Source organism: Typopeltis vanoorti, chromosome 9 (assembly GCF_054136105.1).
Source record: "Typopeltis vanoorti isolate ZY-2024b chromosome 9, IOZ_Tvanoo_1.0, whole genome shotgun sequence".
Classification (NCBI taxonomy): Eukaryota; Metazoa; Arthropoda; class Arachnida; order Uropygi; family Thelyphonidae; genus Typopeltis; species Typopeltis vanoorti.
The window spans coordinates 21,960,118-21,982,513 of record NC_143557.1 but is presented as its reverse complement, the minus strand read 5'-3'; the positions used below and the strand labels follow the sequence as shown (position 1 = coordinate 21,982,513).

At 37.0% G+C, this 22,396-nt stretch overlaps 1 protein-coding gene across 6 annotated transcripts in view; it reads right to left on the bottom strand.

Annotated features, from left to right (window-relative positions):
• Positions 1 to 8,264: 8,264 nt before the first annotated feature.
• The window catches only part of LOC150102918 (FERRY endosomal RAB5 effector complex subunit 3), a 342,399-nt gene continuing 328,267 nt past the window's right edge, over positions 8,265 to 22,396 (bottom strand). For all 6 annotated transcript variants that reach the window (XM_090398559.1, XM_090398556.1, XM_090398555.1 and 3 more), the window contains 2 exons: positions 22,226 to 22,351; positions 8,265 to 8,715 (listed from right to left, as the gene is read on the bottom strand). In XM_090398559.1, the coding sequence (XP_090254685.1) occupies positions 8,626 to 8,715; positions 22,226 to 22,351 (216 nt within the window). In that variant the 3' untranslated portion in view covers positions 8,265 to 8,625. The remainder of the gene's footprint in view (positions 8,716 to 22,225; positions 22,352 to 22,396) is intronic.

Below are 22,396 nucleotides of genomic sequence, written 5' to 3'. Positions count from 1 at the left end.
GGAGTCTATTGAAAAAAGCTTAGAAATGGAGGAAAGTGTACTGTAAAAGGAATCAGAAATGATAAAAGGAGAGATGAAACTGAAGATAAAGATATTCTAGATGTTTGGAGTAATTACTTTGAAAGATTGCTAAATGAAACAAGCAGTGTCAGCAGGGTGGTAGAAAACTCCCCACAGGAATACAGTGGAAATACATTTCTATATTAGAATTAAAAAAATTCATCAAAAACCTGAAATGTGGAAAGGTAGCTGGAGTATATGAAATTCGACTAGAAATACTCAGATATAGAAGTAAAAAGTTTTACAGGCTGCACTGCATAATTCAGAAAGTCTGGTTAGAGGATCGAATTCCAGATCATTGGAGTAGGGGTCTCATAGTACTTATCTACAAAAGGGAAAATTCTTCTGTGAGAATTACAGAAGTATTTCCCTAATGAGTGTTCCAGATAAGATTTATGCAAAATTTAAGATTTATTATGATTTTTTTAGACTTGAATAAATGGCTAAGAAAAATTGTCAAAGGGAAGCTTGGTGAAAAACAACTAGATTCAGGCCAAATAGATGTTATCAGGATCAGATTTTCACTTTAAGACACACAGTTGAGAAATCCTGAAAATATAACAAGGATTTGTATTTAATTTTGTTGATCTGGAAAAGGCATATGACAAGGTGCCAAGAGGAAAGCTCTTTAAAACGCTATAGTTATATGGAGTAAATAAATTATCTCCACTGTTATTCATTATCTATATGGATCACATTATGAAGGAAAGTGATATTTAATATGAGTCTTACATTGGATCAATTTCCAAAGGAGTGGAAGGCAGGCAAGATTGTACTTCTTCATAAAGGAGGTGACAGAATTCAAGCATCAAATTATAAGCCAATCTGTGTGTAAGGTGTTGTGGTTAAAGTTTTGGAAAGACTGGTGAGAATCGGGATCCAGAATTAGGTTGGCAACAATGGTATTATTTTTGATGGACAACACAGATTTGCTAAAGGGAGGTCACGTTTCAGTAATCTGCATACTTATTAAAATAAGGTGACGGCAGCATTGGATTAGATGTAGGAGAACCTCAGGTTTAGACAGTGGATTTAACATCTTATATCCCACAAATGAAATGCACATTCAACTAGAAAATATTAGATTTAAATAAATATGTAATCTTAATCTTATGTTTCAAGTGAATTCTGCAATATGCGAAGTGAGTAGCACCTTCTATTCATATACATATGACAATCTCAGTCTGTCTGGATGAAATTTAATAAGTCATCTCAATTTTAGTTTCGAATACAGGTAAAATTGGTCAAGATGATGAAAAATTACATGTTTAAAATGAAATAAATGAAAGTCGCTGAACATGGCGGTAGATTTGAGCTGTGCTAAAAAAAGTGTTTTTAATCGGTGTATAGTGTGGCATTTGTCGTGAATTGTGTTAAAAATTATTTTCAGTAATACAAGTGTCCTTCAGGGGTGCTGCTTTTGGAGTTTAGTTGTTGTTTATATTGTGCTATTTTTGGTTTATTCTTACCAAGAAGGTGTGGTCAGAGTCGGACACATCTGTGGTGGAAAAGAAGAAGAAGATATGTTTTCAGTGTTTAGTTTAGTATAGTTTATACTAATAGTATTGCATAAGTCAATTAGCTTATAGTAGAGCATTTAGTTGTAGTAGTTCCTCAGCACTATTTGAATAACGGTGGCAGTCGCAGCTCCAATTACGAATGGCATGTCACCAAATCCTTCTCCATTTAAGTACTACATTTTGCATAGTATACTACAGGATTTTGTCATATGTATATGTCCTGGCTGTTGGGTATGTGGTGGATGAGAGAAGGGCGAGTACATATTATGCAAAATTTAGGCAATGGGAAGAACTTAGTAAGTTAGAGATTACCATAACTAACCTCGTTGCATCAGAGATGACAGAATCTTAACCTAAAGAGATGAGTAGTGTGATACAGGGTGAGAATAATGAGCGAAATATGAATGAAAAAGTAAGCGTGGGGAGTGTGGAAAGTTTGAATAATTGTGAAGTTTTTGGAGTTGGTCTTAATTGGGAGGATGAATGGCAAGCAAGAGTAGCTAACTTGCAGAGAGAGAGAGAGAGATGAGCTGAAAGAGGAAGGAGAATGTCTCGGGAATAAGTTGAGAAGTGTGAAAGATGAGATTAGGCAAATGGAAGAGATGAATGCAAGTTGAATCAGAGTAGGAGTGAGAGAGAGTTATGAGAATGATAGATGAGGAGAGAATAGAAACAGTAGAAGAGAGGGAATGAGAGAGAGTTATGGGAATGATAGAAGAGGATCGAAACAGTAGGAGAGAGGGAATGAGAAGAATGCGAGGGAGTGCTGGAACCAGGTATAGAGTGATGGCAGGTAAGTAGGGGAACACAGAGAGAGAAAGTGTTAGAGGAGAGAGAGTGAAGGATACAGATGAGCCATCAAGGAACAGAGTGGTAAGATGTGTGATGAATGGAGACTTGATGATCTGTGGTGTGCAAGATAGGATGCCAGAGGAGTGTTTGCCTAGAAGAATGATAGAAAGTGTGGCTATGACAATTAAGCGGGGTGAAAGGGTGGATGAGATGATTGTGATGGTGGACACGAATGAATTGAGAGGCAATGTAAATCGAGGTGGCCAGAGATCTGAGATTCATGCTTGAGGTTGTACAAAAGAAAACACAGAGAGGAAAGAAGTGTGTGTGTTGCCCAGGTACGATAATGATAAGCTGAGTAGAAGAGCAGTAATAATGAATAGCATGATAGCCAGAATGTACCAGAAGAGAGGACTGGAATACATGGATGCTTGGAGGGCATTTGAGGACAGAAAGGAACTGTATGCGAGAGACCACTTGCATATGAACGAGGAAGGACATAGGCATCTGGGGAGATTTTTGCTGTTTAATGAACAAGTTGGTGTCAATGCAGGGAAACTAGAATTCCCAGAGTGGATGGCAGCAGGGGTGGCCTCTTGTGGGAATGTGGACTCAGGTAATGCTGAGTCCAGTGGAGTCTGAAGGGGATAATGATAGGTATAGAAACAGTGACTTTGTATGCTTTATACTAATGCCAGGAGTATCCGGAATAAAGGAGATGAATTGGTGGCACTGATAGCATCAGCCTGTCCGAAGATTATTGGGATCTCTGAGACGTGGTTGACAGAAAATAATATAATAACAGGAACAGCAGTAGCAGGATACAGCATTTTTCGGCAAGATAGGCAGGGGAAAAAATGCAGTGGTGGAGTACTGCTTATGATAAGTGATGACTCGTCCTCTAAGAGTGGAGGCTTTGTAAGGCAGTGACACTAATGGTTTTGAAAGCACACAACGTGAGGTATAGATGGGCAAGACAGGATATTTAGTGGAGTGCTGTTACAAGCCAAGGGGCACAGAGGGTGAGGAGCAGGAGATGTTTAGGCAGCTGAGCTTGGCAAGTGCAAGAAGAATGATTGTTATGTGAGATTTTAACTATAGCAGTATAAATTAGGAAGAGGAAAATGCATGTAGTAATAAGGGAATGGAATTTCTAGAATTCTTAAGGGACAAATGTCTTAGGCAGCATGTAATAGAGGGAACAAGAGGTTTTTGGATTTGGTCATAGCATAAGAAGAACTGATTATAACTGAGATGACATCTCTTTCCCCATTTGGAGAGAGTGACCATGTGGTTTTGACTTGGAAGATGAATAGATATGCAGGAGTATCAAAGAGAAAGGAACATATGTGGAATTATAAAGCAGGTGATTATAATAGTCTTAGATGTCAACTTCGGGAATTTTCATGGAGGGAGGAATTGGAAGGCCAGGATATTATTAGTGCGTGGGAAATTGTGAAAGAATATTTGTTAGTAGCAATGGTAAGTTGTATATCACGAGTGAAGAAGAGGACACAATTTGGAGTAAAGTTGATGACAAGCAATATTAAACAGGAATTCTATAAACATAGCCTCTTTTTCGCATTTTTCAGATGAGGGTAATGCGAAAAAGAGGCTATGGAAGAGATATAAGGAGAAGGGTGGGGAGCAAATGCATGAAGAATATAAGACACAGGCCAGGAGAGTGACTAGTATGGTAAGGGGGGGGGGGGGGAAGCAGAGATAAGAAATAATGTTTTATGCAAAATCTTCATTTCCAACCCTTACTGTGCAACTGCAAACACAATGAACTTGCTTCACCTTTTCCTCTTTCATTCCATCCACCCATGTCCTCTGGAATAGCCTTCCTCATGAAGTATTCCTAAAGAATTACTTATAGGTTGTTCGACCTCTTTCATGTAGGGGATCAATATAAAAGGCAATTTCAAGTAAAGTTGCATAGAGAAATTTCAAAATAGGGAATTGGAAAATGAAAGTTATTTGTGCCTATGGTCCCCACAGAATGTTCTCCTAGCAAAGACGTGTAGGAATTTTTTGGGTCATTAGAGAAGGCAGATGACATAAAGAAAACAGAAAAGCTGGTTCTTGTTGAAGATTTAAACAGCAGAGTATCCTACCTGGCATATGGAAAAGTTTTTGGAAAAACTGAAGAAAGGGACAATGCTAATAATAATGGAAAGTATTTGCTGGATTTCTATTTATGGACTAGTCTTAACACCATGATCCAACATAAAGATGTGCACATCCACTCTCCAGCCTAAAGGCTGTGGGTTCGAATCCCACCATGGGCATGGATGTTTGCGATTGTCTGTGGAAATACTAGTGGTGATAGTTGTGGTGGGTGATAGATGGCATTGGTGTAGTTGCGGTAAGTTGTAGCTGGTGGAATGAGCTGTAAAATTAGTCGGAGTTGTAGAGTGGGTGTCCTCCCTCAATGAGTCTTGGGACTCCCTGGAGGTGTCATATAATAATAATAATAATAATAATAAAGAAAGCCTCATTGACTATGTTACTGTTTCTAGTGGCTTCAATGATGATTCAGGATACAGGTATGCACAGAGGATGTGAAAATGGAAATGACCATCACTTAGTTTTAAGTAGGATAAAAATGAATATCACATTGAAAAGAACAATATGTAAGAAAAAAAAAAGTTCAGCAGCATTGTAAGTGAACTTGAGACTCAAGTATACAAATATTTATTCAAGACAAAAGGAAAAGTTCAAAAACAATAAACAACCTCATGGCAAACTCTGAAGGAAATATCAACTGATTCCACTAAGGAAGTTGTGGTAAGGAAAGAAAAATCAGAACACCATGATGGGCACAAGAAGTTAAAGATACAGTCTCATCCCCACAAAAAAATTATCAAATGGAAAGTTCTTAGCAAGTAAGTTAGCAAATGTTCTAAGAGAATATACAAAATAATGTAAGAGAGCTGAGCTGAGCTAAGCCAAAAATGGGAAGATTGGCAAGAATACAGGAGATAAATATCTGGAAAGTGTCAAAATGTTCTAAAGGCTATTAAAAAAAAAGCTTCCAAATGGAAGAAAGTGTACTGTAAAAGGAATCTGCAGGTATGGATGATATTCAAATGCTCATATATATATAGAAGTATAAACTGTTTACAATGGTTACACTGTATAATTCAAAAGGCATATTCCAGATGGAGTAGAGCTATTTGTTTTCATCTATATAAACGTTAATCACATTCTGTTTTACTAAAAATTGAATGTGAGAATTCGAAAAATTTCACTATTAAGTGTCCAGGTAAGATTTCTGTAAGCGTATTTGAAAAGAGGAAAAGAGGCCAAGAAAAATTATGGAAGAAAAGCTTGGAGAACAAGCAGGATCGAGGCCTAACAGAAGTTGTCAGGATCAGCTTTACAATTTATGATGAAATATTTGAGAAACCATTGGAATATATCAGGTGATCTGTACTCAAGTTTTTATAGATATGGAAAAATCATATGAGAAGGTGGCAAGAGAAAAACTGCTTGGAACTCTAGAATTATATGGGGTAAATGGAACATCATACACAGCAATATACATGGTCTATATTTATGTTGTAAGTCAGCAGTTAGAAATGAAGGAAGTACAAGAAGGTAGTGTGATATAAAATCAAGTGTAAGACAGAAATGTACTCTATCCCCACTCTCTTCATCATCTATATGGATATTATGAAAGAAAGCGGCATTAAATCTGATATCAAAGTCAGAGATATCCAACTCAGCTTTCGGCAGATGATGTTCCTAAACAAATCAAGTGCAAGTCTTCAGGATTCTTTAATTAAACTGGATAACAACTATACTATTAAGAATTTGGCATGAAAAATAGCAAGAAAAAGACCAAAAGTATGAAAACTATGGCATCAGTCAGGAACATGGAAAACTTCAACTGCATTTTCAATGGAGAGCTTGTAGCACAATTAAAACATTTCAGCTATTAAGCAGAACTTTTATGGTGGAGAGTCAGATGAATAAATTTATATGGAATTAGAAAGAAATTAGCCAAAACACCAAACTAGCAGTACACAAGACAGTGTTCAAACTGATCTTCCTACAGATTTGACAGCTGAGTTAGAAATAAAACAGTTGATCAAAGACTAGAGTCCACAAGTAGAGAGTTTTGAGAAAAATCAGTGGAGTGAACAGATGGCACAAGTGGTAAAGTATTATTAAAAATGAAGATATTGTTAGTATTTAAGAATGTGGTGAGTAGAGCTAATCTCAGGTGATACAGTCATTTAAACAGAATGGAAGAGGATCACTTAGTAAAACAGGCATTTTATGCTAAGATGGTAGGAAAAAGGCCAGAGGAAGACCAAGATCTGGACTGATTTAGTCAGAAGTATTCTATAAGAAAAAAATTTGCATCTGGCAAAATTAGAGTGTTGACAAGCAATAGAATAATTTGGAGGAAAATTGTTGACAGAAAATTAGTAATAATTCAAACTTAATCATGTAGTCCTGTTATAGTATCATGCATGTTACATAAAAATAAAACCTTTGCTTTTTATTTTGCATCTTACAAAAAATGAGCAACATGAAGTATGAGTTCAGAGAAAATATAAATGCACCTTTAGTTATCCAACCCTTCAATTATCTCACCAGCAAATTGCTCTCCCACTGTGGTTGGATAATTGAGGGATTACTATAGTTTCAGGTGATCTGATCAAGGCCTTATACAGTGCCACAACAATCCCTTTATCTTTACTTGTGTTATTCTTGTCACAGCAGCAATATGATGTGAACTTTGTAATCACACTCTGTGAAGTTCTGCCAAATGTAATCTCGAGATAAAATCTCAAATCTCATTCATCTTCCTGAAGCATATTTCCACTCAAAAAGGCAAATCTTAAACTTATTAACATTATTATTAATCCACACTATTTGTTTATGGTAAAAGTTAGTTTAATTTTTTCTGAAGGGACTTGACATTAGTACCCTTCCTGATTCATACTGGCATCATCATCATCATTATAAAACAAATAGATCCTGTCAAACCACACAAAACACATTAACAAACATGTTTTACAGCAATGAGCATTAGTCCAGGAAAGTGTATTCCAGAGATTTCTGGAATACTGCCACATTCCTTCTCCCCCTCATCCAAGTACATAACCACCTGATATTTTTCAGACAATCAATGTGTGTGTGTGTGTGTGTGTGTAGAGAGTTCAATGCAGAAACTATCAACTTATATTCAATGTACACAAAGGTTACTTCAAAATTAATTTTCAAATAAGGTACATCTCATCATCCTTTTATCCTCTTTTATCTTGCAGTGTCGAGAGCTTATTAATTTTTGGACCTGAACCGTTCACAGGATAAGGTGGTCAGCCTTACACCCTGGTGTATCCTATGTCCTGTAGTGTTGAGTTCTCAAGGCCGGTTTGCGGGATGAAAAATCCCAGGATAAACTGGGGAAAAAATCCTACTGTCCACACCCAAGACTGGCTAAGACTGAGGAAGATCCTTCAGCTCCTCACGTCACCGACGGAATCGAACCTAGGACACTCCTTCCTCACGCATATGGTTGTGAAGTGCACAGCCACTAGGCTAACTGCACGGACAAAAATTTGTTCTAGTCGCTGATTCAAAACGAAGTCTTCCTTCGTGCGGTCAAGCGCCATGGTGTGCAAACGCCACATTCACTGAGCTGCAAAGGCGCCATTAATTTACAATTAAATTACAATTAGCTGTCACTATAGCAAACATCATTACATGAACTCACTTACTTAAACTACTGAGCACTTCTGGACAGAGTCCCACACCTGTTTAAAAGAAAATTGCTTTAACAAATTATTTCTTGGATCCTAGGTTTGCTACAGTGAGAAAACCAACTATACACGAAAATGAGTTCATATGATTTCTTAATGAAAATTTGAAGAATTCAGAAATGACAATTTTATTTTTAACTGAATTACCACATCTAATACAAAATTTATTATATATTAGGTAATCCTCCATAAGAACAATTACACATTACTCTTTGGAAACTAGATTAGGTATAATGAGAATCCACTGCGTACAAGTGACATACAAAAAATAAAATAAAATAAAAAATTAAAAAAATAAGCAATGTTTCAATATTCTGAAAATGATTTCATATAATTTCTTAAGGAAATGTGAATTTCCTTAAGAATTTAGAAATGACTATAATTTCTTTGATCTGAATTACTATTTTTAATATGAAATTTATTATGTTAGATTATTTCCATAAGAAGAATCATGCTGACATCTCAACTCATTTTCATTGTGATTTTAGAACTAATGGATTGGAAACTCTGAATATGCCAGGTAACATTATGGAGAGTGCTGAAAAGAGCTCTTCTGAAACACCCTAAAATAAACCAAAGAAAAAGATGCCATCAAAATCTTAAAGATTTTATATTATTATTATTATATACAGTCATACCCTGAAGTTACGCAGTAGGTGGGACCAACAAAAAGCACGTAAGTCGAATTCGTGTAACTCGGGGTATAATTTTGCATCTAATTTATATATACAAACATACAAAATATTAGTTAATTGGGACCAAAGGTTTACAAAAACACCTATATTTTTTAAGAAATATAATCATAATTGTAGGTTTTCGTACATAAAAAAAAGAAAGTTATTTCGATGTCAATGGTTTCATAAGATCTAATAGATTCGTCTGACGGCATAATGTCTTTTTCTTGTCACGCAAAATTTCTTCATAGCAAGCTAATGATTTTTTTATTCCTTACCTTGTGGCTACAATTCATTCCTCGTTAGAATCTATGTCCTCCAAAGTCTGTAAACCTTTCTTTTATGATTGTTCTTACTGTGGATTCCTGTAGATCGAACTTCTTTACTACTCCCAAATTTTCATTCCGCCTTCAAAATCCTTAATAATGTTGAGTTTTGTTTCCAAAGTCAATGTTTTTCTTTTCTTGCTAGCTGTAGAAGAATCGGACTTGCTTCCTTTGGACGACATTATTATTTTTAATGTGATAAAATTTTTAACAAGAACATAACATAATATAGTGTTATCCCACGATGAGTCTTTTGACTTCATGGAGGCCTGAATAATAATAATAACATTAAACAATCGCAAGGTTTGTAGACTATAAAAATCATGTATGAATGGAGACCATGCAAAACACGTCAGTGCTTGTTCACAGCATGTGCGACACTGGCTAATGCGGCTGGCACTGGAAAGATGCCACTAGTGGTGAGGCGTGAAGCGGGATGGGAATACGTACATATAAGAAACTGCGTAACTCCGGATTCGTGTAAGTCGGGGTATGACTGTATCCAGTATACTATTATATCAAGTATACTATTATTATTATTATTATTTTTATTATCTTCAGAGCTCAGTGGAGTCACAGACATATCATGGGAGGCCCCTATATCACACACAATTCATCATACTGTGTCTTACATACATTCACATTATTCATCACTCCCCATCCAAAAAACCTGCTTTCCTTTGCATGACTTCAAAGAATGGAAAATTCTCTGAAAAAAACTCATAAATGTTAATTTGATAAAATCCCTTACCAACTTAAGTCTTTATCATGTCACCCTCTCCACTACTTTGCAAAATGTTTTAAGACCATGGTTTCAAAGATGAAAACCATGGTCTAATCAAGGCAATATAAAATGGAACCATAATTTCCTTACTTCTAAGTCAGTGTCCTCTATATCAGTGCCAGAATTTGTTGTTCTGTTCTCACAATTTTAGCAATGTGCCATTTAAATTTTAGGTCCCTGTTCAGCAGCACCCCCAGACTGTTATCTCCTCTACCTCCTCCAGTAGATCCCTATCAACTGTAAGCTGTGCATTCCAGCTATGTTTTCTGAATTTTAAACCTTGCACTTTTCAAGACTGAACTGGCAACCCCATTGCCATGCTCATCACTCAGTCTGTTCAAGTCCTCTAGTAAAGCTACAACATCTGCTTTATTTCTCATAACTCTTCCCAACTTATCATCATCTACAAATAAGTGACTATCGCTATTCAAACCTTTCCCAATATCAATAACATATGAGTTATATAGCAATGGCCCTAAAACAGACTCTTGAGGCACAACACTAAGGACTTTTTTTCTTCTGGGATACTGCTCCCCCATCCACAACTTGCTGATACATATTAAACAGCTCATCTCCACCAAAATCCCATCTGTTCTAGTTTAATTACAAGCTTTTCATCTTGCTATCTATCTATCAAATACTTTTGCAAAATCTAAATATACCAGTGAATGCACTGTCCTTGTCCAATGCATTTGTCACCTTGTTATAATGAGTAAGTAGACTGCTAAAACACAATCTTCCTTCAGCAAACCCATGCTATCTGACAAAGAGAATACAGCTGTTGTTAATACAATTCTGAATCTTGGTCCTCACCAACTTTACATTCCTTTGAACTCATGCTAAACAAGAACATCAAAGCTGATGTTAACTCTCTGGAACATTCTCTCAAAATGTGTGGTGTTATATCAAGCTCTATGACTTTATTAATATGAAGTATATAATCTCTGACTTTCCCACTGTACTCAAGTTATGCATGATGTCATATTCATGAAGATAAAATATCTTTATGAACTGCTCATTAAATATCTTCCACAATGGTAATGATTCTACTATTTTCACCAATCAATACCATCCTTCCACAATCATTCTTTCTTCTACTGGCCAACTATTGAAAGAATGATTTTTTTTTTTTTTTTTTTTTTTTTTTTTTTTTTTTTTGCCTTATTAGCTAACTGCAGCTCATTACCAACCATGCCACCTTCACTTGCTCTTTATACTCCTCATGCAATTGATTACTACCACTTATCTTGCGTTCCTTTCATAATGCCTTCTTTTTCCAGCTGCATAACCAAACCCTTTCAAATCATCTATTTTGCATCTATGTCATTTAACCTCCTGACCCTTAGAATACATTCAGACAATGCTTCTCCAGACAGTTTTTGAATGAGATCCAAGCAGCATTTATCTCCTTTCCATGATATAGCTGTAAGCTGTCTCCTGAGTATGGCTATACTCCATCAGTCACCTTCTTCCCACCATGGCCAGCTTGGAAAGGTATGGATGTCAGTCCTGTTCTCCGCCATCATCTCTACTGGAGAACGAGCCCTCTGGTGAGCATCTAAAATAACTGCAGTTCCCAAGCCAGGGAAAGACCTCAGCTCTGTTGTAAACCTTCACGTTGTAAACAGTTGCCCTTCTATGCTCAACCTACAAGCTTCTGGAAAGGAATCTCCCTGCTCATCAATGACTTTCCCTAAAGAGCAAGCTGGCTTTAGGCCTGACAGAAACTGCTGTGATCAAGTCTTGGTTTCAACAACTCAAATTGACGCCAGCTCCCAAAAGAAGTTAAAATCTGGAGCAGTCTTCATCGACTGGACATCGGCCTATGGTACAGTATGAATCAGAGGCTTGCTCTCAAAGCTCCGTTTCATCATAAGATGCAAAACAACCTTACACTTCCTAGAATTCATGCTCATAAACAGAAAAATTTGGGTCTATATTGGAAGAAGGAAATGTAGATCCAGATTCTTGCAGAATGGCTTGCCTTAGGATTCTGTTTTGGCTCGAATTCTTTTTAACATCTATATTCCCCCATTTCAGACATTCCTCAAACAAGATCAAGCAAATATATGTACACAGATGACATGGCTATACTCCATTAGTCACCGTCTTTCAATTCCCTGGAGATTGCCCTGAACACAGATTTGGAGACTCTTGAGAAATACTTCAAGCAGTGACACCTAAAGCCAAATCCCACCAAAACAGTGACCACACCTTTCCATCTCACAAACAAGGAGGCAAACCACCAACTCAACCTAATTTTCTGTGGAAGCCCAGTCAAGCATGATCCTCATCTGTAATACCTAGGCGTGAACATGGATAAGTCTGACCTACAAAAATCACATTCATAAAATAAAAAATAAAATAAAAATGAGAAACAACATCATCTCAAGACTAAGTGAACTAGCTAGGGTTGCAGAACTAAGGTACTTAGGATCTCAGGCCTGGCCTTTGTTTACTTTGCTGCAGTGTACTGCATGCCAGTCTGGGAAAGACGTGCTCATACATCATTACTGACTTCCAACTGAAAATGACAGTGTGCACGATTAGGGGGACCCTGAAATCCACCCCTCTGCCATGGCTACCAACCAGTGCTTTCCAACATAGTCTCACTAAATATATGAAGAAGGCAGGCTTCATTAAAAGAACTGCAGAAAATCGCAAATAACTCCCTACTGTCTCTACTCAACCTTTATAAATTCCTCTAGAACCCAGCTGAAGTCAAGGCACCCATTTTGGGACATAACCACAGCCTTTTCTGGTCCAGCACCTTCAACTCACGACATGTAGAACCAACAATGAACAATTATGAACTTGCCAACAAATGGCTCTCATGTGAAAGACCCTTGCAGCTGCCAGCTCAGCTTCGTCCTTCTGAAAAGACTATGGACAACAGAATCAGGATGTGCCAGGGCAGATGTGGCTACCTTCTACATAAATGGAATATGCCAAATAGCCCCTACTGTGACTGCACCCCATATTCTACAAACTACCAAACATATCATCAATGATTGCTCCCTTCACCGTTTCCACAGCAACTTGCAGGAGATACATGAAGTGTCAAAGGGGGCCCTAGAGTGACTTTCAACATTGGACATTGAACTATAGCTGAACTCTGTCATAAACATACATACTTCACTATATATATTAAATTTAAATCTTAAATATTAAGAGAGATAGGCAGGATAAGAGGGGAGAGGACATGCTGTTAATGATATCGGATGACTTGAATTCAGTTAGAGGTGAAACCTATGATTGTACTACTAGTAACAGTATTACATGTGCCAGTGAGTTTGATATCATCTGGTATGCGGTGGAATCTATCAAGATCAAATACATAATGGAGTGTTGTTACAGACCTAGTGAATCGGTTGCTAGTAATGAAGAAATGCAACACCAAATAAAGACGGTAGGCACGAAAAGAGTAATCATAATGGGGGACTTTAATTATCCAAACATTAATTGGGTAGCAGTAAAATCTCATGAGAAGAATTAAACTGAATTTATTGAGCTGTTGCAAGACAACTTCCTAAAGCAGCACGTGACAGAAGAAACTTGATTTCAAAGAGTGTTAGATTTGATTATAGTGTCAGAGGGTGTGTTAGTTAGCATGCGGTACTCACTTGAGAAGTGCCGAAGTTTATGAATGTTCCATTAGAAAAGGTTGCATGTTGAACTACAAACCAGGAAATGATGAACAACTTAGGAGTATACTGAGTTCAGTCCAATTCGGTCATTGGATGGGAAGAATATTGACAGTGGATGGAAAGCATTTAAAAAAATACTTAAATGATGCAATATGAGAATGTGTTCCAAGAATTTGAAAAATAAATTGGGTAGGAGTCGAATGAATGTGTAGTCTTATCAAGCAACAGATTCGTAGGAAAAGGATGATGTGGAAGGAATACCGTGCACACAAGAATGATGTCTGTTATAAAAATTATAAGCAGCAAGCCAGAAAAGTCACAACTGTTGTACAGAGAGCTAAGTCTGAGTACGAAAAAAAACTGCCTCTGCAAGCTAAAGACGACCCACAAAAATTCTATTGATATACTGCAAGTAAAAGAAGGAATGATTATGAAAGAATAACTCTACTGAATGCAGATAATGTGAAGGTGATAGATGCAGAAAACTAATGAGCACCCATTTATTTTGCTAAAAGCTATCAACCTGGTGTATTCAACATTGAGTTCACTGCTACCTCTTCTGAAGAAACTCAGATGTATAAAGAGGAGATATTAGAGCTGTTGCACAAACTGAATAAGAATTCAGCAATATGGACTGATGGGATAGCTTGTGTGCTAAAAGAGTGTGCAGCTGAACTGGCTATTCCTTTGACTAGGCTGTTTAATATCATCATCAAATTCCTGCCATGTACCCTCAAGGGGTGTACAGGATATGACAGTACTACATGAAAAAATTACATCCTTATTAACTTCCTATCTACAATTTTCCTCCAAATCACTCTGTTACTTGTCAAGACTCCAACATTATCAGATCTTATATTTCTATCGTCTAAGGCACTTTGTACCGTACCAATCCACCTATATCTTGGTCTTCCTCTGGGTCGTTTTCCTGCCAACCTGGCAGAGAACACTTGTTTTGCTAATCTTTCCTCTCCCATTCTATTTAAGTGACCATACCACCTGAGATTAGCTCTGCTAACGCATTCCTGGATGCTGACAATGTCAAGTTCTTTCCTAATATCCTCATTTTTAATATGATATTGCCATTGATGCCATCTGTTCAAGCCTCTAATCTTTCTCAGGACTCTCATATCTGCGGTCTCTAGTCTTTGGTCAAGTGTTTTACTTCTGACCCAGCTCTCAGATCCATAAGTTAAAACTGGTTTGAACACTGTCTTGTATACAGCTAATTTAGTGTTCCGACTAATTACTTTCTTATTCCATATGAATTCATTCAATTGACTTCCCACCATACCAGCTTTGCTGATTCTGTTGTCTATTTCTATATTTAATTTACCATCTTCAGTAAAAATCGTGCCTAAGTAGCTGAAATGTTTTACTTGTTCCACAGGTTCTCCATTCACAACACAGTTGACATTTTCAATGATTCTGCCTATTTTCATTGTCTTTGTCTTTTTATTGCTGACCTTCATACCATATCTATTACAACAGCTATTAATTTTAGTCAGAGAATCTTGCAGACTTGTAGCGGATTTATTTAGAAGTATAACATCATCCGCATAAAGCAAAGAGCTGACATTAACATCTCCAATTTTGATATCAGGTTTAATACCATATTCCTTCATAATGTGATCCATATAGATAATAAATAACAGAGGGGATAATGTACATCCTTGTCTCACACCAGATTTAACATTAAACCATCTTCCTGTACTTCCTTCAATTCTAACTGCTGACTTACAACTCAAATAAAGACAAAGTATTGCATGATATAATGCTCCATTGACACCATATAACTGCAGCGTATTGAATAGCTTCTTTCTTGGCACCTTGTCATATGCCTTTTCCAAATCGACAAAACTTAAATACAGATCTTTGTTATATTCCCATGCTTTCTCGACTATTTGTCGTAAAGTGAAGATCTGATCCTGACAGCCTCTATTTGGCCTGAATCCAGCTTGTTCTTCACCAAGCTTTTCTTCCACAATTCTTCTCAACCGTTTCTCAAGTATACTTGCATAGATCTTGCCAGGAACACTCAGTAGGGAAATACCTCTGTAATTCTCACATTCAGTTTTATTTCCCTTTTTATATATGGGTACTATGAGAGCTCTACTCCAATCATCGGGAATTCATCCCTCTGTCCAGGCTTTCTGAACTATGAAGTGCAGCCACTGTAAGACTCTTATACCACCATACTTCAGAATTTCTGGTCGAATTTCATCTACTCCTGCTGCCTTTCCACATTTCAAGCCTTTGATGGCTTTTTCTACTTCAAGTATGGATATGTATTCCTGACTGCATTCCTCGTCAGTGTTTTTTTTATCACTGTGCTGTCATCACTGCTTGTTTCATTTAGCAGTTTTTCAAAGTAATTACTCCATACTTCAAGGATATCTTTTTCTCCTGTTTTCATGTCACCTTTATCATCTCTAATTCCTTTTACAGCACTCTTTCCTCCATTGCTAAGCTTCTTCAATAACCTCCAGAATATTTTGCCACCTTCTTGATATTTATTTTCTATATTCTTGCCAAAGTCCTCCCATGACTTTTGTTTAGCTAGTTTTACACACTGTTTAGCTTTCTTACATTTGTCTCTGTATTCTGTAAGAGTAAAGGCTGACTTATTTGCCAGGAACTTTTGATATGCTTTCTTCTTTTCCTTCACTGCCTCTTTAACTTCCTGTGTCCATCAGGGAGTTCTGATTTTTTTATCCTTGCACACAACCTCACCACATGTCTCTCTGGCAGAATCAATCAATGTTTTCTTCAGAGTTTGCCACTGAATCTCCAAGGTTTGATTCCTGTTCTCAAACTCTTTCATTTTCTTTTAAATAATCTTTCTGTATTTTAGTCTACAGTTCACATCTGACAGCTGCTCAACTTTTATTCGCTTTAAAACTTTCTTACATGTTATTCTTTTCAATATGAAATTCAATTTTATCCTGCTCAAGACTAAATAGTGATCACTTCCAATTTCAAATCTTCTGTACACTCTGGTGTCCTGCACCAGGGAGAAAACATCACTATCAACAATAACATAGTCAATGAGACTTTTCTTATTCCTCCATGTGAATTTGTGCACATTTCTATGTTGGAAAAGTAGTAAAAACCAGTCCATGTCCTGAGCACAAATCCAACATGTATTTGCTGTTATTATTAGCTTTGCTCTTTTCTCCAAATTTTCCCAAAATATTTTATATGTCTGACAATGATTTCCTACTCCTGCTATTTAGATCCCCAACAAGGACCAACTTTTCCTTTTTCATTGTGTCAGTAAAGCCTCAAAAAATTCTCCCACTTCTACCTTAGTAGAACCTTCTGTGGGACCATAGGCACAAATAAGTCTCATTGTCTAATTCCCCATTCTCATATTTGCCCACATTACTCTACTTGAGACTGACTGCCATTCAAGAAGATTAGCCTCGTATTTTGTGTTGAATACTATGGCTACTCCTTCTTTTCCTTGATTGTCATTGCCTGAATATAACATTTTGTATTTATTGCTCAGAAAGATCTCACCAGTTTTGGTCTTTTTTGTTTCAGTCACCCCCATTATGTCGATCTGGTACTTATCTAAATCCTCAGCTAGCTCCATTTCTTTGCGATTCAGGCTTCTCACGTTGATAGTACCAATCTTTAACTCTGGTGATGTTGAGTTGGGGTTTGTTTTCAGATTTGTTCCAGTAGCTGACTTTTCGCTGTTCGCCCTTGTTCCCTGGCAAAAACAACGGGGGCCTTGTTTAACCGGCCGACGCCCCAGCTGACATGAAATTTTGTCATGTTGTACCATCATTTTTTATTTTGGTTTAACCAATAAGAATACAATTTGGTCGGCTAAATCCCAAATTGTCAGCCCATCCTCGTTCGTTCAGTATCAAAGTAGATACCCAACAGGGTGCACCACGAGAAGGTGAGGATTGGACATTAGGTCAGAAGCCCTATTCGGTTCTCCGCATTCCTTTAAAGGCTACGTGGAGGTCTCCTCTCAGTTATACAGCTTTGACCCTTAAGCACCCCACTGTTTAATATCAGTTTCAGAATAGGGAAGATTCCCCAGGAATGGAAAGAATGTATGGTAATTCCAATGTACAAGGGTGGTGCAAAAAGACTTATGTATCCAACTATCAACCAATTAGTATCTCAGGAATGGTGGGGAAGATTTTGGAAAAGTTGGTTAGGGCTCGCATTCAGAAATGGGCCGACAGAGAATTTCTACCCTTTTGTTGAGGTTTAAGTGCTGTGAGGACATCATGTTGCCGGCTTAATGGATTGTATACAGCAATCAGAAAGAATTAAAACAAAATTTAATACTTCCTATATTTCATCTCAGTCACTGAGATATCTTCAGGGATTTCAAAAAAAAAACTAATGTAACATATACACAAATAACACACAATACTCAGCCAGCCACGTGGGTGATTCTAAAGTCCTATCTAGGTGGAGCGCCCTCTATGGGCAGTTGTAGGTGGCCTGGAATATTAGGTGGGATCTCTGATGATAAGCGTTTCCCAAATCTTACGAAGCTTAATGCAACCGTATTTACAAAATATAAGACTTATTGTTAAACTGACCATAGATTTTTAATTCGTATGTATGTTCATACAATATTGCCTATGGTTTCGCTAGTAACTGACTAGCTTTTTCAAGGTTTGCACAGTACAAAAAAATGATAAATGCAAAAAAAGTTAGTAAATGTTAGGTAGCTAAGGTAACACATTCGTGTGACATTTCTACTCAGTATATTGAACATGCGTTACATGCAAACGCGTAATATGATTATTCGCGTACTGCAGTTCTGTTGAACTGAGGGAATTAATTACATTTTTCCAAGTATCGTTCAGCATGGCCCCTTAATTTCTGTTTAGGTTGCTGCCTGTACGTAGCACTACTGCTGCTGCTGCTGCTTCTTTAAATAATCGATGTCTGTAATCTTCGTGTATGTAGGGCATAGAGCTGTTATTCCGGTCTATAGTGTGGTTCGAAGTTGAAAATTGATGTGCTAACCCGGAGGTGATCGTTCTGTTGTGATTTACATTGCAAACATGTTCTTTCTGTCTTATTTCCAGGCTTCTCGAAGTTTGTCCAATGTAGGAAAGACCGCAAGTGCATGGAATATTATACACACCTGGATATTTATAAAATGGAACACTATCTTTAGGAGATCGTAGAACCTGTCTGATGCTAGTAGTTGGTTTAAATACAACCCTAATGCTATGGGCCTTTAACAATCTCGCAATTTTGGTGGAAATTGAACCCATAAAAGGGATGACTGCTGTTGAAATTTTCTGGGAGACTGTTCTTTCTTGTTGGTTATCTTTGTATAGAAATTTGTTGATGATGTTTCAAGGATAACCATTTTGCGATAGTGTTATAGCGATTTGGGACAGTTCTGCTTGAACTTCTTCATCGTCGGAGATAAAGTTTCTAGCTCGATTTCTCAACATGTGGATGATGCTCTGTTTATGTGACCTATGATGGTTTGAAGAGTAATGTAGATATCGTCCAGTGTTTGTAGGTTTTTTTGTAAATGGACAGTTTGAAATTGCTACCTTGTCTTTTAACTAGTATGTCTAAGAAGTGTAGCTGTTCATCGTTTTCTACTTCTAGAGTAAATTTGATTTTATTGTGGAGTGTGTTGATTCTATTGACAAACATATGTAGGTTTTCCACGTTGTCTTGCCATATGATGAAGATATCGTCTCCATATCTCCACCATATTGAAGGTTAGGAATAATGCTGGTGAAGATTTCATTTTCAAATTTCTCCATGAAAAGGGCTGCCCATGGCTAGGCCTTCTAATTGTTTGTATACCTTGTTAACTTTGAAGAAATTTGATTGTAGACAATGCTTGAACATCTTTGTAATATCAGCAGGAAAGAGATCTTTGATAATGTTCATGACTTCTACTGGTACATTCGTGAACAAGGATACTACGTCTAGACTGGCCATTATGTCTGTTTGTGTTATCTTCATGTTTTTGAGTTTGTCAACAAAGTGTTGAGAATTTTTTATGTAGGATTTTGTTTGTCTAATTTTTCCCTTAAGTTCGCTAGGTGCTTAGCCAATAGGTAAGTGGGGGAGGACCTGCCATCCACAATCGGACGAAGTGACACTTCTTCCTTATGCATTTTAGGTGCCCCATACAGTCTAGGAGTAATGGGATGTGAGGATTTAAGCTTTCTTTTTAGTTCTTCAGGCCAAGTATTCATGTTACGGATCAGGAAGTTTGTCTCATTATGGTTCTCCATGGTAGGATTTGTTTAGATTTGGTTGGTTCCTGAGAGCTGCTGCAGATTCTAAAAATAGTCTCTCTCTCTTTTTTGAATTTGCTCTAGTGGAGCATTGTGGTTTTTTCCCATGAAATCCTGTGGGCTGTATCCAAGACATGGTCAGCCAGGCCTGACTGACCATAGTCATGGTTGCAGATGTATGACTTGTGTTCCTATAGGCAGATGGTTGCTGATCTGCCTGTCTGTCCAAAGTATGCCAGCTTACAGGAACAGGGTACTTCATAAACTCCAGGCACTGAGAGAGGAGGGAGCTGATCTTTTGTAGAATGGATGAGGGTAGCAAGTTTGCAGTGGGGCTAAATGCTGTGTGTAGGTTGTACTTTTTTAAAATCTTGGCTATTTTTTCCGATGTGCCACGGATATAGGGTATGGTGATGGCATTTCTAAACTCTTTCTGAAGAGATGGCCAGGGAATGGAGGAGGAAGTGATTATTTTTTTAATATTGTGATCGCTGTAGCCATTGGAGAGGAAGGTGTTGTGTATGTGGTCAAGCTCAGTTGCAAGGGTGGTCCCACTGGAACAAAGATTGCAGGCTCTCTTGGTCAGAGTTTTAATAATGCCATATTGTTGAGTGGGGTGGTGGTGGGAGAGTTTGTGAATGTATCTGCCTGTGTGCATAGATTTTCTATATACAGTGAAGGAAAGTGTACCATTAGGAAGGCGTGTAACTAAGGTGTCTAGGAAAGGTAAACTATTGTTCTTTTCCCTTTCCATCGTAAACTGGATTCTTGGATGTAGGCTGTTGAGGAAGGAATCTAATGTGTCTGGGCCATGAGGCCAAATAGAGAACACATCATCTCGTGAAGGCTATTTATCTGTTGTAGAAAGGTGGACAGCTCATCTTCAGTATGTGACCAAATGGCAAAAATATCATTGACATAACGATACCAAAGAGAAGGCTGAGGGTGAATAGATGAAAACATAGTCTCTTCGATTTGTTTCAAAAAATAGTTAGTCAAAGGTGGAGACAAAGGTCTTCAGTATGTGACCAAATGGTCACATACTGAAGATGAGCTTTCCACCTTTCTAGAACACATAAATAGCCTTCACCCTTGTATCCAATTCACCATGGAAAAGGAAAATTCTGGTACTTGATCATTTTTGGACATCCTGCTTACTCAAACTTCTTCTGGTACCTTATCTACAAGTGTCTCTTGAAAACCCACATTTACTGGCAGATATATTCATTAAAAGTCTGCTCACCACACATCGCAAAAATTTGGCATTCTTAAATCTCTAATTAATACAGCACATGAAGTTTGCTCTTCTCCAGAAATCTTACAACAAGAACTTTTCATCATTAAAAATTAATGGAATCTAATAATTACCACCCTAATCAAATCCAACAGATAATTGAATCTTATGTTCCAATATCTAAGGTTTCTTCAACAGTCTGCAGAGTTCCAATCTCCTACATTCCAGGAATCTCAGAACCTATAGGTAGAATTTTAAAAAAGTACCAATTGATTCCCACATATATTCCTATCAACAAAATTTCTTTCTTATTGCCTTCTACAAAAGATCAACTGTCATCTCTGTCTTTGGCTGGCATTTACCAAATACCATGTGAATGCAATATTTCTTATTTTGGACAAACTGGCAATTATGTGGAAAAAAGAATTAAAGAACATCAATATTATATTGATTACAACAAACCTCAGAAGTCTGGTCTAACACAACACAGTATTACCACTACCCATAATATCCAGTGGGATAAAGCTATTCTCCTTCATAGATGCAGGTTCAAATATGAACGCCTCTTTAAAGAAAGTTGTGAAGCTATTTTATACCAACCGAATTTAAATCGAAATGATTGTCTCTCTCTCTCTCTCTCTCTCTCGAAGATCTGGGAGACTTTTATTTTATGTAATCGTTAAAAAACCAATTATCTTATATTAATTTCTTTCATTTCCTAGCTTGCGACAACAATGTATTTTAATAGGTGATCCACTGAATGTTCGTTACTTGTATTCCATTCCTATCTGTTTGTAACATTGAAGATGTACTATTAGTTTTAGTATGAAATATCTGTACCTTATTTATTAATTAAAAGTTATTACTGTGGACTTACGTGTTCCTCAATAATTATTCATCTCTGCCTTTTTAATAATATTATACCACACTAAAAGAATAAAAAAATGTATTAATCCATTAAATGGCTTGTATTCTGCTGGACTTCAAACCAGCTTCTTTAGAGCACAACTGCTTGTTACAATATGGAAATAATGAGTATAGAAAATCTGTTTATTATATATTGGAGGTGTCACGAATAATAATAATAATAATATAGCATTATTTCACCCCCCCCCCCAAAGTAACTGTTCATTAACTAATATACATTTTCTTACCTTTGGTACCATAAACTGAACTGTTCTTGTTTCATCCCCTGCTAAAGATGCCATTTCAATCATAAAGCCTTTAACACACTTATATACCAGTTCTGCTCGCTTCATGCACCATGGTATTGTCATTTCCTATAAATTGCAATTTTTTTTTTTAATTCAAAAAAATATATACTA